At 41.1% G+C, this 17297-nt stretch overlaps 1 protein-coding gene across 2 annotated transcripts in view; it reads right to left on the bottom strand.

Moving 5' to 3' along the window:
• The window catches only part of ADAMTS5 (ADAM metallopeptidase with thrombospondin type 1 motif 5), a 75672-nt gene that overhangs the window by 51635 nt on the left and 6740 nt on the right, over positions 1-17297 (bottom strand). For both annotated transcript variants that reach the window (XM_075542393.1, XM_075542394.1), the window contains exon 3: positions 387-519. In XM_075542393.1, the coding sequence (XP_075398508.1) occupies positions 387-519 (133 nt within the window). The remainder of the gene's footprint in view (positions 1-386; positions 520-17297) is intronic.

Here is a 17297-nt window from a genome sequence, read left to right as displayed (position 1 = left end):
TGTTACATGTATGTGTAAATAGATTAGCCTGGATGAGTCAAAACCATCTTAAATAAGTTCTAAAACAGATGCCTCTGCGTTTCATAGGCAACTGTGACCAATTTCATCTCAGAGTCATTTAGGGATGCTTTACAAAGACAGTGAAAAGGTGGAGGCAGTAGGGACATTCTCTTAAACTTCTAAATGACACTGTCAGGAAGGAAACATGGACTAGGTGCTGGCCTCTGCCTTCCCGCTCCATTATTAGTGCAAATATAAACACATCTAATCCCCGATGGTACATGTGCACCAGGAGAAATCTGGAATTCATTGCCAAGTGTTTGGGTTCCTGCCGCAGCTGTTACAAGTGTTTGATTTGGCGCGGGAAGAGAAAAGGGGCTGCATACCAATTTCGTGAGCCACGGTGAAAGCGGCATGGAGGCCGTCGTCTTCAATCACAGCACAGCTGCGCTCCGGAGAACATATGGTCCCAACGTCTGCCATTCCCAGGGTGTCACATGAATGATGCCCACATAAATCCTGCCCGGGAGAAAGAAAGAAATCATTAAAATCAATTTACATCCACAAGGACCCACCGAGTACAGCCACTGCTTCTCCCAAATGGCAAGACCGATAGATGTGTATGGTATCACCTGTGCATCTCTGGAAATGGCCGAAAGAGAGACTCAAAGCACAGACTCTTCCAAGCTACTCTGAAGGCACAGAAGGATGATGGGCCTTCATTGCCTTGAAAAAGACACCTTAAGAAGGCGCAGTTTGGTCACTGCAGTGTCAGCGGCAGCCTTAACAAAGCTCGAATGCATGTGTGCAGACACAGCTGTCATGCATCCCTCTCACAGATGGTCCTGCTTAGGAAATACCAAACACCACAACCTACATTCATGCTAAATTTATCAGAAGCCTGGCCTAATAACATATTTTCCATCACAGGGGCAAACTGCAATCACAGATTTGTGGCAGAATCCAAATTCATCAGTAATTTTGATTGAAGACTAACTGCTAATATGCAAATGTAATTCCTTGAAAAATCATCTAATATCCAAATTAAGTAGTGATGTCAAAGGACTCTTTTAAAGAGCCTACATGAGTTGCAGCTTCAGAAAGGTGTGCACTCTTCCTCATATCATTTGTGGTAGTGTTGTCCAACCTGGCCTTTGTGTGGCTTTTGAAATTCTTTGAAATATATGTAATGTATTGTTGGCTTGGTAGGCACACACCTTTTCCTAATGCAAAGCTCCTATGAGCTTGTCAAAAGGGAATATAATGATGTCAGAGGTGGTTCAAAATTAATCTACAGTGTAGATTAAAGGAATGTAAACATGTTTTCAAAGATATGAAGCAACATGAGAAAGCATAAGCCATATTTTTGTTCTGATGGAATTGCAAATAATATACTTTAATTAAACACTATTTTAACATTAGTGGACATTTGGCCTTTTGGGCTATACTAGAGTTTCAATTACCACTGTGTATATTTATAGAACTGTCGTAGTGTGTGGTGTGTTAGGGTGCTAGTAGAAAAGTCACCAGTTTGAAACCACTAGCTGCTCTGAGAAAGATGAGACTTTCTACTCCCAGAATGAGTGACAGTCCCTAGCGACAGTTTTGCCTTTTCCTATAGGGTCACTATGAGTCAGAATTGACTCAAGGGCAGTGAGTGTTTTTGAGTGCATAGTTGTAAGGAGCTTTGGGGGCAAGTTGGCATCGTGGATTACGTGTTGGGCTACAAGGTCAACAATTCATATTGACCAGCTGCTTCGCCATAGAGAGAAGAAGTAATCTGCTCCTGTACAGACTGACAGCCTCGAGAAACCTAGGCAGCAGTTCTGCCGCATCCACGATAAGGTTGCTCTCAATTGGAATTGACCATTAAGGCCGTGGGTTCTGTTTGCGTTGCGTGGGTACTTATGCTCTCGGCATGCATTGGTCGATGTACTGCACTGCAGTAGCTTATGCGTTGTCGTGATGCTGGAAGCTATGTCACTCGTATTTCAAATGCAACCAGGATCTCCCATGGTTGTCCGCTTTCAGCAGAGCTTCCAGCTAAATCCAAACTAAGAATAAAGACCTGCCAACAATCTTCAAACATTAGCCAACGAAAACCTTTTGAACGAAAGAGAAACATTGCCAATTAGAGTACAGGCAGACATTAGACTTCTAGGTTGGAAGGCACTCAAAATGCACAATGATGGAGACAGTGAAATGTAGCACACCAATGATCATCAAAACGGGCAGATATTATTTACAACGTTCAGTCACACAAGATCAAAAGGGCCCTGATTGCAGACTTTGGGGAGGACAACATGCTTGGAAAAGTAGAGGGTCACTGAAAGAGAGAAAGATGCTCAATGAGATTGATTTGCACATTGACATCAACACTAGACTCAAACATAGTAAAATAGTTTAAAATGGTAAAGGATAAGACAATGTTGGGCTATGTTGTGCCTAAGGTCGCTATGAATCAGAACCAGCTCGGTACACCTAACTGCAGACAACAGCTAAATTGTGACCAACAATCAGATGCAAGGCAAGCCCCACACGCTCACCTTTCTCACCGACATCCAGTTGATTCGGACTCATGGTGGGTGTACAGGACAGAAGAGAACTATTCCTGCAAGTTTCTGAGAATGCCAGTCTTGACAAGAGTAGACTGTTTAATTTTGTGTGTTGAGCAGTACTTTACCAGATGCCCAGGCAAGAAATTATTACATCACAGTCAAACCCGTGTACCTAATACTAGCAAAATCTTCAAATCCTTCCCAGTTTGCTGTGTAGAAATCCAACCCTGGTGACGAATATTTAAAATGCATACCCTATACCCATCCCTTCAAAGAGCCCGCGTGGTTCAGTAAGTTTTGCCCTAAACTGCTAGCCACGAGATTGTGTTCTCAAACCCACCAGCTGTCTGTGCTTGTGAAAAAGCCTAGGCGCATGTCTACTCTGTCCTATGAGGTCACTGTAATGGGAACGGACTCAGTGGCAGTGGTGTCATTATACCCATTTCTTTGTGCATTTTCTGACCTTTAACTTGTTCCATATAAGGTACCGGCTGTGATGAATGGCAGTGTGGCCACTAAGTTATCATAGCTTCTCAGTAAAATAGCTTCCATCAAGTCCCTGCAAACAATAGCTTCCTGAAGTTTGTAATGTGTCATCTTATTGGCATGACAGCCACAAACACAAATTATAGCTATTAAGAGCAAATTATTTCACTGACGTCAAGTCATTACAGTGACCTTATAAGATAATACAGAACTGACTCTATGGGTTTCTGAAACTATACATTTTACTGGTACAGAAAGCCTCATATTTCTATTTCAGAGGAGCTAGTGAGTTTGAACCACTGACTTTCTGGATGGTAGCCCAATGTATAACCCACTACACCACAGGAGTGCCAAAAACAAATGAGAAGTTTTAAAAAATTCAATTGTAACACAATTTCACATAATAATTAGTCTTTGAGATAATAATATAGTACAATACATTATTTAATGTTTTATCTTCCCCAATCATTTTAGTGGCTTTAAAACCAAGAACTCAAAGCATGATTTAAGTGAGTTGCTTGATACTATAGATAATTATATATGGTGGTGTCGTGATTACACATTGGGGGTGGTCTGCAAGATTCACCGCACAAAACCACCAGCTTCTCGGTGGGAGAAAGGTGGGGCTTTCTACTCCTGTTCACAATTACAGTCTTGGAAACTCACATGGGGCAGCTCCCCCTTGTTGTACAGGATTGCTATTAATTTGATGGCTATCTATCATCTATCTATCTATCAATCAATTATCTATCTATCTATCATCTGTCTATCTATCTACACATTTATCTTCACAACTTAATGTTCATCATTTAAAATAAAAAATCTAAGAATTATTCTTATGGATTTAATGTGTCTCCAAAACAGATATATGGAAGCTTTAACCCATGGGATTTAATCAATTCCTGTAAAGATTTGCCATCTCAGAAACCCACAGGGACTCTTCTACTCAGTCCTAAAGGGTTGCTATAAGTTGGAATCAATTCTATGGTAGTGAGATTGATTTGTGTATTTTTGTTCTTATTAATAACCAGGATCTGTGACTGTGACCTTATTTGGAAATACGATCTGTGAAGAGGTTATCAGTCAAGTTAACATGAGCTCATACTGGAGCAAGGTGAATATTAACACTATGTGACCATTGACCTCATAACGGGTGAAAAAATACACAAAGACTAGGATACAAAGGAAAGACACCATCTGACACTGCAGCTGCAAGCCAAGGAAGGCCTTGCTTGAACAGAAGCTAAGAGAGAAGAGCTTCTCTTTCAGCCAGAATCAACACAGCTGAGGCCCTGATTTGGTACACTTAGACTTCAGGACTGTGAGACAACAAATTTCTATTGCTTAAAGCTAGTTACTTTTGCTCTTCCAACCCTAAGAAACTAAGCCTTTAAAGCTCTCCTCACTACTCATTTCATGGATCAGCTTGAATGGAGAACCACAGCATCGAACTACATACAGCACAGATGGCCCTCATTTTCTGAATAGTGTTTAAATTAGATTTTTAATATGCCTTTGTTTACTGCTAATCAATTGCTCATTAGAGGTCGTTAATCTTCTTGTCATTTTTGAATTGCATTAAATACGTTTGGTCTTTTGCCATGGAAATATGAGCACATGACCAAATCATGAAGAGAAGCGCTTGCTAGTTCTTAAACTCACACTGATTAAGCCCCTTGATTACCTAGTCACAGTCTTTATACTTCTGTACTATAATTACACAATTTGGCAATCTTCCCATTTCAAATGCTTAATTTTCAAACCTTGACAATGACGCAATGGTTTCAGTCTCATAATTTACAATGAACACATGAACTTCTTTGTGATCTAGTGATCATCCTGATGTATTGCAATATACTTTCTGCATCAAATTTAGGAAAATTGGAAGTGGTCAAATTGAAATGCAACACATAAAGATGGATATCCAAGCCATTGGTCAGCTGAAATGGACTAGTATTGGCCACTTTGAATCAGAAAATCATTTGATTTACTATAGCATGAATAACACAATCAAGAGGAATGGCATGGCATTCATTGTCAAATAGGATCTTGCTAAATCCATCACAAAGTAGAATGCTATCTGTGATCAGATTACGTGTATCCACTTTTAAGGAATTCCAGTCAATACAACTATGATTCAAATATTTGCACCAACCACAAAAGCTAAGAAATTGAAGATTTCTACCAACAACTTCAGTAGGAAATTGGTAAAACATGCCATCAAAATGTGGTTATAGTAATTTGTGATTGGATGCAAACGTTGGGAACAAAGAGGAAGGAACAGTAGTTGGAAAACATGGACTTGGTGATAAAAATAAAGCTGCAGACCACGAGAGAGAATTCTGAAAAATCAACAACTCGTTCATCGTAGTAAATACCTTTTATCAACAACACAAAAGGTGATTATACACATAGACTTCCCCAGAAGGAATGCAGAGAAGTCAAAGTGACTACATCTAGGTTTGGAGGGACGGGCGAGATGAAGAAGCTCAATTTCATCAGCGAAAACAAGACCAGGGGTCTATTGTGGAACAGACCATCAGTTGCTCATATGGAAGTTAAGGATAAAACTTAAGAAAATTAAAACAAGTCTACAGGAGCCAAAATACAGCCTGAGTCTATTCCACTTAAATTTCAAGATCACCTCAGGAACAGATTTGATGCATTGAACACTAATGACAGAAGACCCGATGAGATGACCATCATTTACAAAGAGAGCAAACAGTCATTAATAAGACAGGAAAGAAACAAGAGATCAATGTGGATGTTAAAAGGGACTTTGAAACATGCTCTTAATTGTAGAATAGCTAAAGAAAATGGAATCAAGGAGCTAAATTGGAAACTTCAAAAGACACCTTGAGAGACAAAGCCAAATATTATAACAAAGTGATCAAGAACCAGAATTAGAAAACTAAAACAGGAAGAAGACACTCAGCATATCTGAAACTGAAAGATCTAAAGAAAAACAGCAAGCCTTGAACTGCAATTTTGAAAGATTCTATAGGCAAAATATTGAGTGATGAAGGAAGTATCGAGAAGATGGAAAGGAGACACAGGTTCACTGTACCAGAAAGAACTAGTAGTTAATCCACCATTTCAGGACGTAGCATGCTGAAAGAAGAAGCTCAAGTTGTACAGAATGCATTAGCCAAAAACAAGGCTCCCAGAATTGATGGAATGATCATCAAAATGTTTCAGAAACCTGAATTAACACTGGGGACACTCATTCATCTAAGTCAGGAATGTGGAAGACAGCCAGCTGGCCAACTGAAGAAAGGTGTCCATTCCAAAGGAAGGTGACCCAAAGAATGCTCACACTATGGAATGATTTCATGGAGATCACAAACCAGTAAATTTTACTTAAGATCATCCAAAAATGGTTACAGAAGCACAGGGAATTACCAGAAGTTCAGGCAGGATTCAGAGAAAGATGTGGAACAAGGTATAACAACACTGATGTCAGATGGATCTTGGCTCAAAGCACAGAGTACTAGAAAGGCGTTTACTTGTGTTTCATTGACCATGCAGGGGCACTTGACTGGGTGGACCATAATAAACTCTGGATAATCTTGAGAAGAATGGGAATTCTGGAACCCTTCATCGTGCTCATGCAGAGCTTGTACATGGATCAAGAAGCATTTTTGTGAACAGAACCAAGGAATACTGCATGGTTTAAAGTCAAGAAAGGTGTGTATCAGGGTTTTATCCTCTCCCCATACTTGAATCTGTATGCTGAGTAGATCACCAGAGAAGCTGGACTAGATGAAGAAGAGTGCAGCATCAGGGGTGGAAGCAGGCTAATTCACAAGTTGCGGTGTGCAGAGGACACCGTCGTCCTTGCTGAAGGTCAGGAGGAATTGAAGCTTGCTGATGAAGATCAAGGATTGCAGCCTTCAGTGTGGGTTACATCTCAACATCCAGAAAATCAAAATCCTCCCACCTGGACCAATAGGTAACATGATAAATGGGGGTGGGTGGGGGGAGGAATTGGAGTTGTCAAAGATGTTGCCTTACTTGAATCCACAATCAATGCTCAAGAATGTAAGTCAAGAGATCAAAAGGTTTCTCGCATAAAGTAAATCTGTTTCACCAGTCCTTTTTAGAATATTAAAGAGCAAGGATGCTTCTTGGAGGAGTAAGATGTATCTCACCCAAGCCATGGTACTCTCCATTGCTTCATGCACATGTGAAAGTAGGACATTGGATCAGGAAGACCAAAGAAGAATAGATACATTTGAATCATGGTGCTGGAGAAGTATATCGAAAGTATTATGGACTTCTAAAAGGACACAGCAATCTGTATTGAAAGAAGTAAAGACAGTGCTCCTTAGAGGCAAGATAGCAAGACTTCATCCTACATACTTGTGACATGTTGTCAGGAGAGAGGAGGCCCCGGAGAAGGACATCATGTTTGGTAAAGTGGGGGGTTGGTGAAAAGGAGGAAGGCCCTTGACAAGATGGATTGACACAATGGCTGCATCAACATCTTCATGCATAAGAAACATTGTGAGATGACACAGGACTGGCAGAGATTCTTTCTGTTGCGAATAGGGTCACTATGGGTCAGAGACAAGTCCCGGCATGTGAGAACAACAATAGTCCCAAGGACCCTGGTGGCTGGCACACTGATTACACATTTGGTTATTAAGCTCAAAGTCAGCAGTTCAATCCACCATCCACTCTGTAGAATCACAATCTGGCAGCTGGATTTCGTAAAGATTACATCCTTGGAAAACCTTATGTGGCCTATGGAGTCAGTGGGATGGTTCTACTCTACCTTATATGGTCAATGATTCAGAATCAACTCAATGAGAACAGGTCTATTTTTTTATTGTGTTTTATCTGCACCTACAATGAGATAGCCATGGTGGCACTGTGGTCTAGTACTCAGCTGCTAACCAAAAATTCAGTGGTTCAAATCCACCAGTTACTCCAGGGAGCAAGGTATGGCAGTCTGTCTCTAAAGATTGCCGCCTTGGGAACCCTAGGAGGAAATTCTATTCTTTCCCACAGGCTCACTGTGAGTAGGAATCAACTAGACAGCAGTTTTGGGTGGCTTTTGATAGTGCCCAATGCCTATCATTCATGGTGACAGATGGCAAGATACCAGCAAAGTAGACAACCTTGAGAAACAGATGGCCAGATGATGGTGTAAGGAAATCCCAACAGTCAATACTGGGCAGAGAAACTGAATGTGCAAAGTGGAACAAACCTCAAGAATTGTAGAATCCCTTGACTTACTTGAGAGATGGATAACCCATGCACCATAAAGGTGCCAAGGGAAGAAATGTAGATATTATTACCACAGCAGCAGCAGCAAAAACTCAAGAAGAGAACTTTGCATAGGATAATATGAAACTTGACAACAGTAGCTTTGTGGTATACATATTACCACCTGGTAAGGGCCAACATACGAGTCAGAATGGACTCAATGGCCATGAATTTGGTTTAGATTTTGAAGGGCAGGAATGGAGACTAGAAAAGGACATAGAAAAGAATTCAACTGGGCTTAGTATTCCACCCAGTTGTTCCTAGGAGATATCACCCATTCCTAGTGAAGCTATAGCCCTAGAATGAATCTCATATGTTTCATATTTTGTCTTAAGCATTATATACACAAACACACTATCCCTCCTCTTCCCACATACTCCACAAATCTGCCACCACCGTCCCCTGCCCCCGACACTTAATTCTTGAAATGTCATTTACCTTTATGGCTATCTAAATGGAAATCCCAAATGATGCACAACACAAAAACAGTTGCTATTGAATTGATTCAAACCTATGGCAACACCATGTGTGCCAAAGTGGAATTATCAATGACTTTATTCTTTTTGTTTTAATATTGGTCATTTATTCAAACATTTTGAAAACAGTATGCGCCAAACTCCATGGCTAATTTTAGGCTGTCACCAGTTTTTAACTTACTGTTTAAAGCTAATGTAACAAAGAGGAATTGCTGAAACCCTGGTGGGGAGTGAGCATGTTAGTGGGACAGGAGGAAAGTCAAGGGAAATAGAGGAAAGAGCTGGGAGGGAAATGACATTTATAGAGGTCTACATAAGGACATGTACATATGCAAATATACTTATGTATGATGATGGGGAATAGATGCATATATTTATAGGTTTAGTATTAAGGTAGCAGAAGGACATTGGGCCTCCACTCAAGTACTCTCTCAATGCAAGAATACTTTATTCTATTAAATTGGCTATATTCTTTTGGAAGTAGATCACCAGGCATTTCTTCCAAGGCACCTCTGGGTAGAATTGCACCTCCAACTTTTTGGTAGCTGGACACTCACTTTATCACTCAAGAACCAATCCCCAATCATAGTGGTCTTGATTTTGTAACTACCATTAATTAGACCTGTATGACCAACAATGAAAATAGCCTTGTTATAAAATTGCTTTGCAGGTTTCTGGATATTAGTAGGCAGTAGGAAACATGCAGAACCTGGGTGGATCCAATTATGGATTGTTTATAAGCAACCAATAGGTCTGGAGTAGACGTCATTGGTGACCTAGTGGGTGAAATGTTAAGGACAACGCAGGTGGTTCACACTCACTAGCACTCCACAGGAAAAAATATGAGGCTGTCTGCTCCTGTAAAGTTGTACAATTGAAGAAACCCTAACAAGCAGTTCTATGCTATCCTACAGAGACACTATGATTCAATGTCAGTGGGTTAGACACCATTATCCAGTGGGGAAAATATATACAGTGGGGAAAATATAAAATATAGGCAAAGTAGGCATAGGTTGAACTATTTTGAACAGACTATCAAGCAAGCACAATAAAGGAATTGATTACTTTCCTTTGAGGAAGGTGATTCTAAAGAGGTAACTGGGCCCTGAGAGTCAGTCTTGGAAGAAGTTTAATAAAACAAACTAGTGGATGCATCAAACAATGTGTATTACCTTGAAATGTATCCTTCAAAATTTGTGTCCACCTGAAATCTCAAAATGTGATCCTATTTGGAAGAAGGTATTTGAAGGTAAAATTAATTTAGGATCTTGATTTGGAATCACGGTGGATTTTTGGTGGACCTTTAATACAATGACTGATGTGTTTGTTTTTTAAGGTAAGAGATTCAAATACAGACATACACAGAAGGAAGATGTTCATATGAAGATAGAGGAGATAATGGAGGGATGCATCTGTAACCAAGGAATGCCAATAACCATCAGAATTGGGAAGAGACAAGGATAGATTTGCCCTAGATACTTTGAAGGAGACATGGCTCTGGTAACACCTTAGTTTTAAACATCTATCCCCCAAACAGTTGCTGTTTTAAGCCACTGGTGTATGGTGATTTATTATGATGGTGCTAGGAAATTAATAACCAAAAATCAAATCCAGTACTCTTCAGTCAAACTGCGCCATAGACTGTAGTCTTTATAGAAATTGTCTTTCTCCTTGGAACTGGTGCTGGGATTGAACCACCTTGCTTGAACTTCTTGCTTAGCAGATGAGTGTTTAACTACTTGAGCTTCTTGCTTAGCAGAGAAGTATTTAACCACTGTGCCACCAGGACTCTTCAGGGAACAAATACAGGATTGTAAAAGCCAGGCTCCATTTGGGGAATTACAGGAAGTTTTCAGTGGTTAAAATGATTGCTTTTTTTTTTTAATTGGAGAGCTATAAGATCAATGTGGAAAGATGAGTTGGGTCTGGAATTCTAAAATAAATATTCACAGAGAAACATTAAGTAAGATGGAGAGGATTTAGGGTTGTAGTAAATTAGTTGAATATCAAATAAAGTAGATACTTGGATGCGTTATTTTGGAAAATGGAAATAGAAATTGACCCCCAAACCAAAGCAAACTCACTGCCATAGTCGATTCTGACTCCCAGTGACTTTAAAAGTCAGAGGAGAAAACTCCCCATGGGTTTCTGAGACTGTAACTCTTTACAGTGAGTGACTGGTGGTTTCCAAGTGCTGATACTGCAGTGCATAGCCCAACTTGTAACTACTGCACCATCAGAGCACCAGAAGTTAAGTAGAGACAGTGACTGGAAGTAGATTGCTTTTAAATTATAGTTCTATTACTAAGACATAGTATTAAACAATTATCTGCTTTGAGAAATAGTAGTCTCCTTCACATTAACCTAAGGAGTCGAACCAATTGATCACAAGACCTAGTTGCAGCTATAACCCACCACAGGTTGGTAGTGTTCGTCCTGACATACTGATAAGGAAACTGAAGCTCAGGGCTATGAAATCTCCAAGTCTCAAACCTTGAGGCTAGTGAAGTTGAAATAAAAGCCTAGGTCTAACACACCTCAATTCCCTAACGTTGATCTCTATGGTATCATTAAATTAACACATAAGTTATTCTCAATATTTATATTATCTTTTACACTTCAAAGTGGAGGTGAGAAACAGAATTTCTTTAAAGGCCAGGTTTCCTTATTTTCACACACACCAATGCTCTGTGCAATAGTGTGTTTTCCATGAATTGAGCCAAATGTCTAGCACATTCACACATTACTACTTATTTTTAAATCATGTGCTATGGAGTGATTTAAAGAAAGGAGGATAGGAAGTGAACGCCTATTTCTAATTGCCTTCCATTTAAAAGGCACCACGAACACTGAGTTTCTGTTAATAACTCACTGCTAATAACTGTGAATAACAGTGACCGATAGGACAGGGTAAAACTGCCCCATGAAAGATTCTGAAACTGTATCTCTTTAAGGTACCAAAAAACCCCATCTTTCTCCCCTGGACTGGCTGGTGGTTTCAAGCTGTGGGTCTTGCAGCTCGCAGCCCAATGCATAACCCCTACATCACCAGGGTGTGTTAACGATGGGGGGGTAATCTGGAGACGGCGGTAATTGTTACACAACATGATTTTTCATTGAATTGGGCGTGACAAGGATGTTTAAATCAGCAAATGTTTTGTTATATATGTGTTTACCTCAAACAACTACAACACATTTTTAAACGACCTATCAAGCTGTGGTTGCAGACTCTTGTGCTTCTGATGCACAGCAATGATGGTGGGGAACACAGAAATAACCCTCCAGGCAAAGGAAGGCCCTGTTCAATCTCATCACCACTCTCATCCCTAAGGGTCCTCTGATGAATCAGTTAAATGAACAACTTCACTTTTATAAACAAGAGAAGAAGAAGAAGAAGTACTAAATGTAATATGAGGAGCACCTCAGGATTTTAAAATATTAGGAGAGGGTTAAGGAGACAAAGGTGTATAAATGAAAAAATAAGAAAAGCTATTTGCTTCTTTAGGATATTTTTTAGGACTCTGCACTGCTTTGATGCTTCTGGTATGTGGACCATACATTTCCAGCTAGAGGTTCCAGAAGATCTAAGTTAAATAAAGCTTTAAAACTTCCCCTGGGCATGGTCCCATGTAGATTTTATCTGTCCTTACAAGTAATTACTGCAAGATACAGGGACCTCTGATGTGAAGACAGGATTTGAAGTATACTTAAAAGAATAAAATAAAATTAAGAACCCCACTGACCTTGAAGCGATGGTAACCGAGAGCGACCCTCTAGAACATGGTAGAGACATCTCTGTGAATCTCAGAGACTGTCATCTCTGGGAGTAGAAATTCCCTTCTGCCTCCAGTGGGGCAGCTGCAGGTTTCTTATAGGTGACTGAGTTAGTTAGTTCATTGTGCCAACCTGCCTGATAAACACACGTGGGATTAATTGAAGGGCAGAGAGATAAATGGTTTGGTGAGCCTCACCTTTCTAGTTCTCAGGTCTCTTGCTTTCCAATGGTTGCACCAGCTGCCTTAGCCAGTTCCCTGCTTCAGCTGGCAAAGCTCACCTCCTGCAAGACATCCCCAAGGAGAAGCCCATGGACCTACCCCAATGCAGCCTTGGGTGCTGGAGCACCCGTGTGGAGACCCCTGCCAGCACTGAGATGCTCACATATTCACTGACTCGGCTTTCCTCCTGCAGTCAGCATCATCCCGTCTGTTTTGTGAGATGGAGGAGGATTTTGTGGATTGGTATTGAACATTTGGGTTAATGTTGGACTTGTGGGTTTTGGTAGCACTTTGTTGGAATGTTTTCTTGATGTGCATTTAATTTTTATATAAAACTCTGTCATACATGAGTTTCTGTGGATTTGTTTCTCTAAAGTACCCGGACTAATACACTGACCTTGCAGTTAGCAGCTCAATGCTTGACAATTACGCTGCCAGAGTTCCTCAATGTGAAGTGTAGCTCCTGACAAATATCATGAAGCCAGGTTGGTTATGAGTCAGAATTGATTCGATGACAGTGATGTTTTGTTCTGTGGTGGTGTTTTTTTTGGTGTTTTTTCAACATGGCCTAATTAGACAGGAGGCTACTACTCTTGAAAACCAAGCCTACAGATTTTCACTCTAGGTTAACAGTATTTTTTTTGGGGGGGGGGGGATTGTTTCAGGAATAAAAAGAGGAGGAAAACAAAGTAAAAAAAGACTGTACTTCTTTGAAGTTAGTGTTAGCAAGCTGTGGAAGGATACGGAGTAAGATTCTTTTGTGGGAAAAGTCTGCTATCAACAAAAGTTTGAAGTAAACTTTTTTTTTAAGATAATGTTGTTTTTTCCCCATAATTTGTACTTGACCAATCAAGTTTATTATTCATAGTTAATTTACAGCATGACCTTTCATCTCTATTTGATATTTAATAAGACTTGATATTTTTATGGTCTGAATTGTGTCCCCTCCCCGAATTACGCATTGTGAATCCTGACCCCCTTTATGTGTGCTTAAGGAACCATGGTAGGACAATGATTAACGACTCGGGTGCTAACTGAAAGTCTGACTGTCTGAACCTGCACACTGCCTGCCTGAGGGAAAGATCGCTGATCTGTTTCTGCAACGATGTTAGTGCAGGAACCACTATGGGGTGGTTCTACTCTAACACATGGAGTCTGATTGAGTCAACATATTTGTGAACATAATTCCACTAGAGAATACGGTTTTGTTTGTCAAGTTAGAGGTCAAATCAGTAGAGGCTGTGTCTTGAGCCAATCACCATTCAATATAAAATGAGCACATTGGGCAATACGAGTAAAAGCAGTATCAATGGAGAAAGGTTGATGGCACAGCAAGGCCGCCAAGGAACCGGGGAAGAGAAGCTGAAAGAAGCAAGGCTCCTCCAGTAAACAGAGAGACAGTTTCCCAACACCTGCATCCGCAATTTGTACCTCTAGCCTCCTACACCATGAGAAAATAAAATTCTGCTGGTTAAAACCAGTGACTTGTTTTATTTCTGTTAGCACACCACTAAGAAGCTAAGTCAATGATTGAGAGGCGTATTAAATATGCAAAATACACTGAGACCAAGACTGTAGGAAACAGGAAACGCTGGAACATCATTGACTCTCTATCTCCTCCACAATTGGTGTTATCTCTACAAGTCACGGTCTTCTTGTACCAAATGTCTCATGCTCGTGCTCGCTCCTCATTCTTTCCCCTGAGACATTTCACTGTCTCCTTTACCTTCTGTAATTCCGTTCACAGATGGCCACAGATGACACCCCTTCTCCCAAACTGAAAACTTTCCTGGCTCTTCAGGCAGGCAGAAGATACGCTGACCTTAACCTCACATCAAAACTTTGTGCTATGCAATGCTCAACTTCCACGTTGCCTTTTTGCTCTGTGCACTACACTGTCCACTATTTCCTGAATATTTCGTCAACGTTTTTGCCTCCAAACCCTATTCCAACTATTCTTTCTACTGTTGTCCTTAGGTGCTATCGAGATGGTTCTGACCAACAGTGACCCTCTGCAGAATGGAATCAAGCACTGCCCGGTCCTTTGCCATCCTAAAAATTGTTCCTATGCTTGATCCTATTGTTGCAGCCACTGTGCCAATCCACATCCTTGAGGACCTTCCTCTTTTTTGCTGCCTCTTTACTTTCCCGAGCATGATGTCCTTCTCCAGAGACTGGTCTCTCCTGACAGCGTGACCACTATCCTTGCCTCGAGGAATGAATTTGCTCGCATCCACTTGGCTTCACCAGTTCCTGACTCTATTCCTAGTGCCACTGATAGAGTTCTGTCCATCTGAGTCTTCTCGTGAAGAGTTCTAAAATTGCCTGCAAAACCTTCCCAGGATTCGTTCCCAGTTAGGACAGAGGATCCACCCACCACTCATGTCTGGCCATTGCAATTTTCTTGCTAATGTTCTTGCCAAGAATTTTCTGTGCATATGATTTACAATGTAGTCCTCTTAGCATGGCATGGAGTGTGTAGTGGTGAAAATGCTACATGAGCCCTTGGATACTGACCCCAAAGGTGGGAGCCTGGAGCCCATCCAGAGGTGGCTTAGAATGAAGGCCTCTCAATCTATGTCTCAAAGACAAACCCTTGAAGAGCTTATGGTGTACACATATATGCCGACACATATAGGGCCGCCATGACTCAGAGGCAATTGATTTTAGCATAATTCTTCTGTACTCATTTGTGACTGTTTCAACTTTCATTGCCCTATTGTGTTAGTCTGGGTACTTTAGAGAAACAAATCCACAGAAACCCACGTATATGACAGAGTTTTATATAAAAGTTAAGTGCGCATCAAGAAAATATCCCAACCCAGTGCTGCCCAAGCCAAGTCCAACATTAACCCATTAACCCCTATGTCCAACACCAGCCACAAAGTCCTCCTCCATCTCACAAAACAGACACAATGATGCTGACTGCAGGAGGAAAGCTGAGTCAGTGAATGTGCAAACATCTCAGTGCTGGCAGGGATCTCCACACGGGTGCTCCAGCACCCAGGGCTGCATCAGGGTAGGTCCATGTAGCTTCTCCTTGGGGATGTATTGCAGGAAGTCAGACTTGCCAGCTGAAGCAGGAAACTGCAAAGGCAGCTGCACCCTGGTGTGACCATCACAAAGCAAGAGACCCAAAAACTAGAAAGGCAAGGCTCAGCCAGCCATTTATCCCTCTGCCCTTCAATTAATCCCACGTGTGTTTATCAGCCAGGTTGGCTGGCACAATAAACTAAATAACTCACCTATCATGCCCCAACTACATTTTATTGAGCCACCAGGCCACCTTTGGGAGACTGGTGTCCCTTCAATGCCTCCATCCTCCATAGATTCTTGCCTAACTCCTAGTTGCTCTTTAAAATTGAAGTCAGATTCATCAACTCAAAGAAGCCATCAGACTCACCACTGACCCTTTCATGGCACACAGGCAGACTGGAATATGGGTCAGGCAATCATCTTACGTCTTTTATGACATCTCATCCCCATATCATAAAACCCATCACACTTTTAGCAATTCTCTAGTTCCTTGTATGTTTTCTGAAAGAGATTCTTAGGAGAGAGGTTCCTCTTTAATCTTCTAAATACCATCTGCCTTTAGGAACATATCGAATGTTTGAACAAATGAGCTATCTTTTTAGTTTGGAGAGCTCTGGGAAGGGCTCTCCCTGCCATTTGTCAGCTAGGTAACACTGAGAATGTCATCTCTGATTCTTCTCGCCTGAATGTTCTTATCTGTCAAATTAAAATGATAATACTCTGGATAGAGATTGTTGAAAGGATTAATTTTTAAACTGGTTTATGCCCATGGATAATCAAACAAAGTCAATTTTGATCCATGGAGACCTTAAAGGAAATGTCCCCTGAGGTTTAAAAGGCATTGAATCTTTAGGGAAGCAGACTGTCAATCTTCCCTCCCCCACCCCCCAGGAGCAGCTGGGAGGGTCAGAGCCTGAGCCAGTGGGTTAGCCGCCGAGTGCTTTAGCCACCGTGCCATCTAGCTGCCTCCACCAGGGCTTAGATATAAGAAATGCTCATTATGAGCTGCTGGCTTCCAAATCAAATCTACCTTAAGAAATCCGAAAGTTCTACATTTGAGGTCAAACTGCAGCCTCTGTATAGAGGTCCACAGGCACAAACCATTATTCCCTCCCCTCTCACTCACAGACTGAGTTGCTGCGACAGCGCTTATCCAGGTTTTTCTAACAGTCAAGCATGTACACATCTTTCTCTGTCCTTTTCCCTGGTGATAAGCCTAGGTGGTCAGGGACCAGGCACTTGCACCACACTGGCTTTCCACAGATTCCCACACATCAACATCGGTGAGTTGATTCTTTTGGCTTGGTTTTTAGTGGACTGAATCGACTTGATGGCAGTGAGTCTGGTTTGAGTTTTGGTAAAGCTGCCGATTGATTGAGGCACTCATAAGCATTTGCTGAACATGAGCTACATGGCCTTGAGACATGTCCTGTGAGGTACAAAGTAATATCTCTAATGTTTTTTTAAATATGAGT

The sequence above is a fragment of the Tenrec ecaudatus genome, chromosome 2 (assembly GCF_050624435.1).
Source record: "Tenrec ecaudatus isolate mTenEca1 chromosome 2, mTenEca1.hap1, whole genome shotgun sequence".
Classification (NCBI taxonomy): domain Eukaryota; kingdom Metazoa; phylum Chordata; class Mammalia; order Afrosoricida; family Tenrecidae; genus Tenrec; species Tenrec ecaudatus.
Note: the sequence above shows the minus strand (reverse complement) of the source record. Positions and strands in the feature narration are given on the sequence as shown.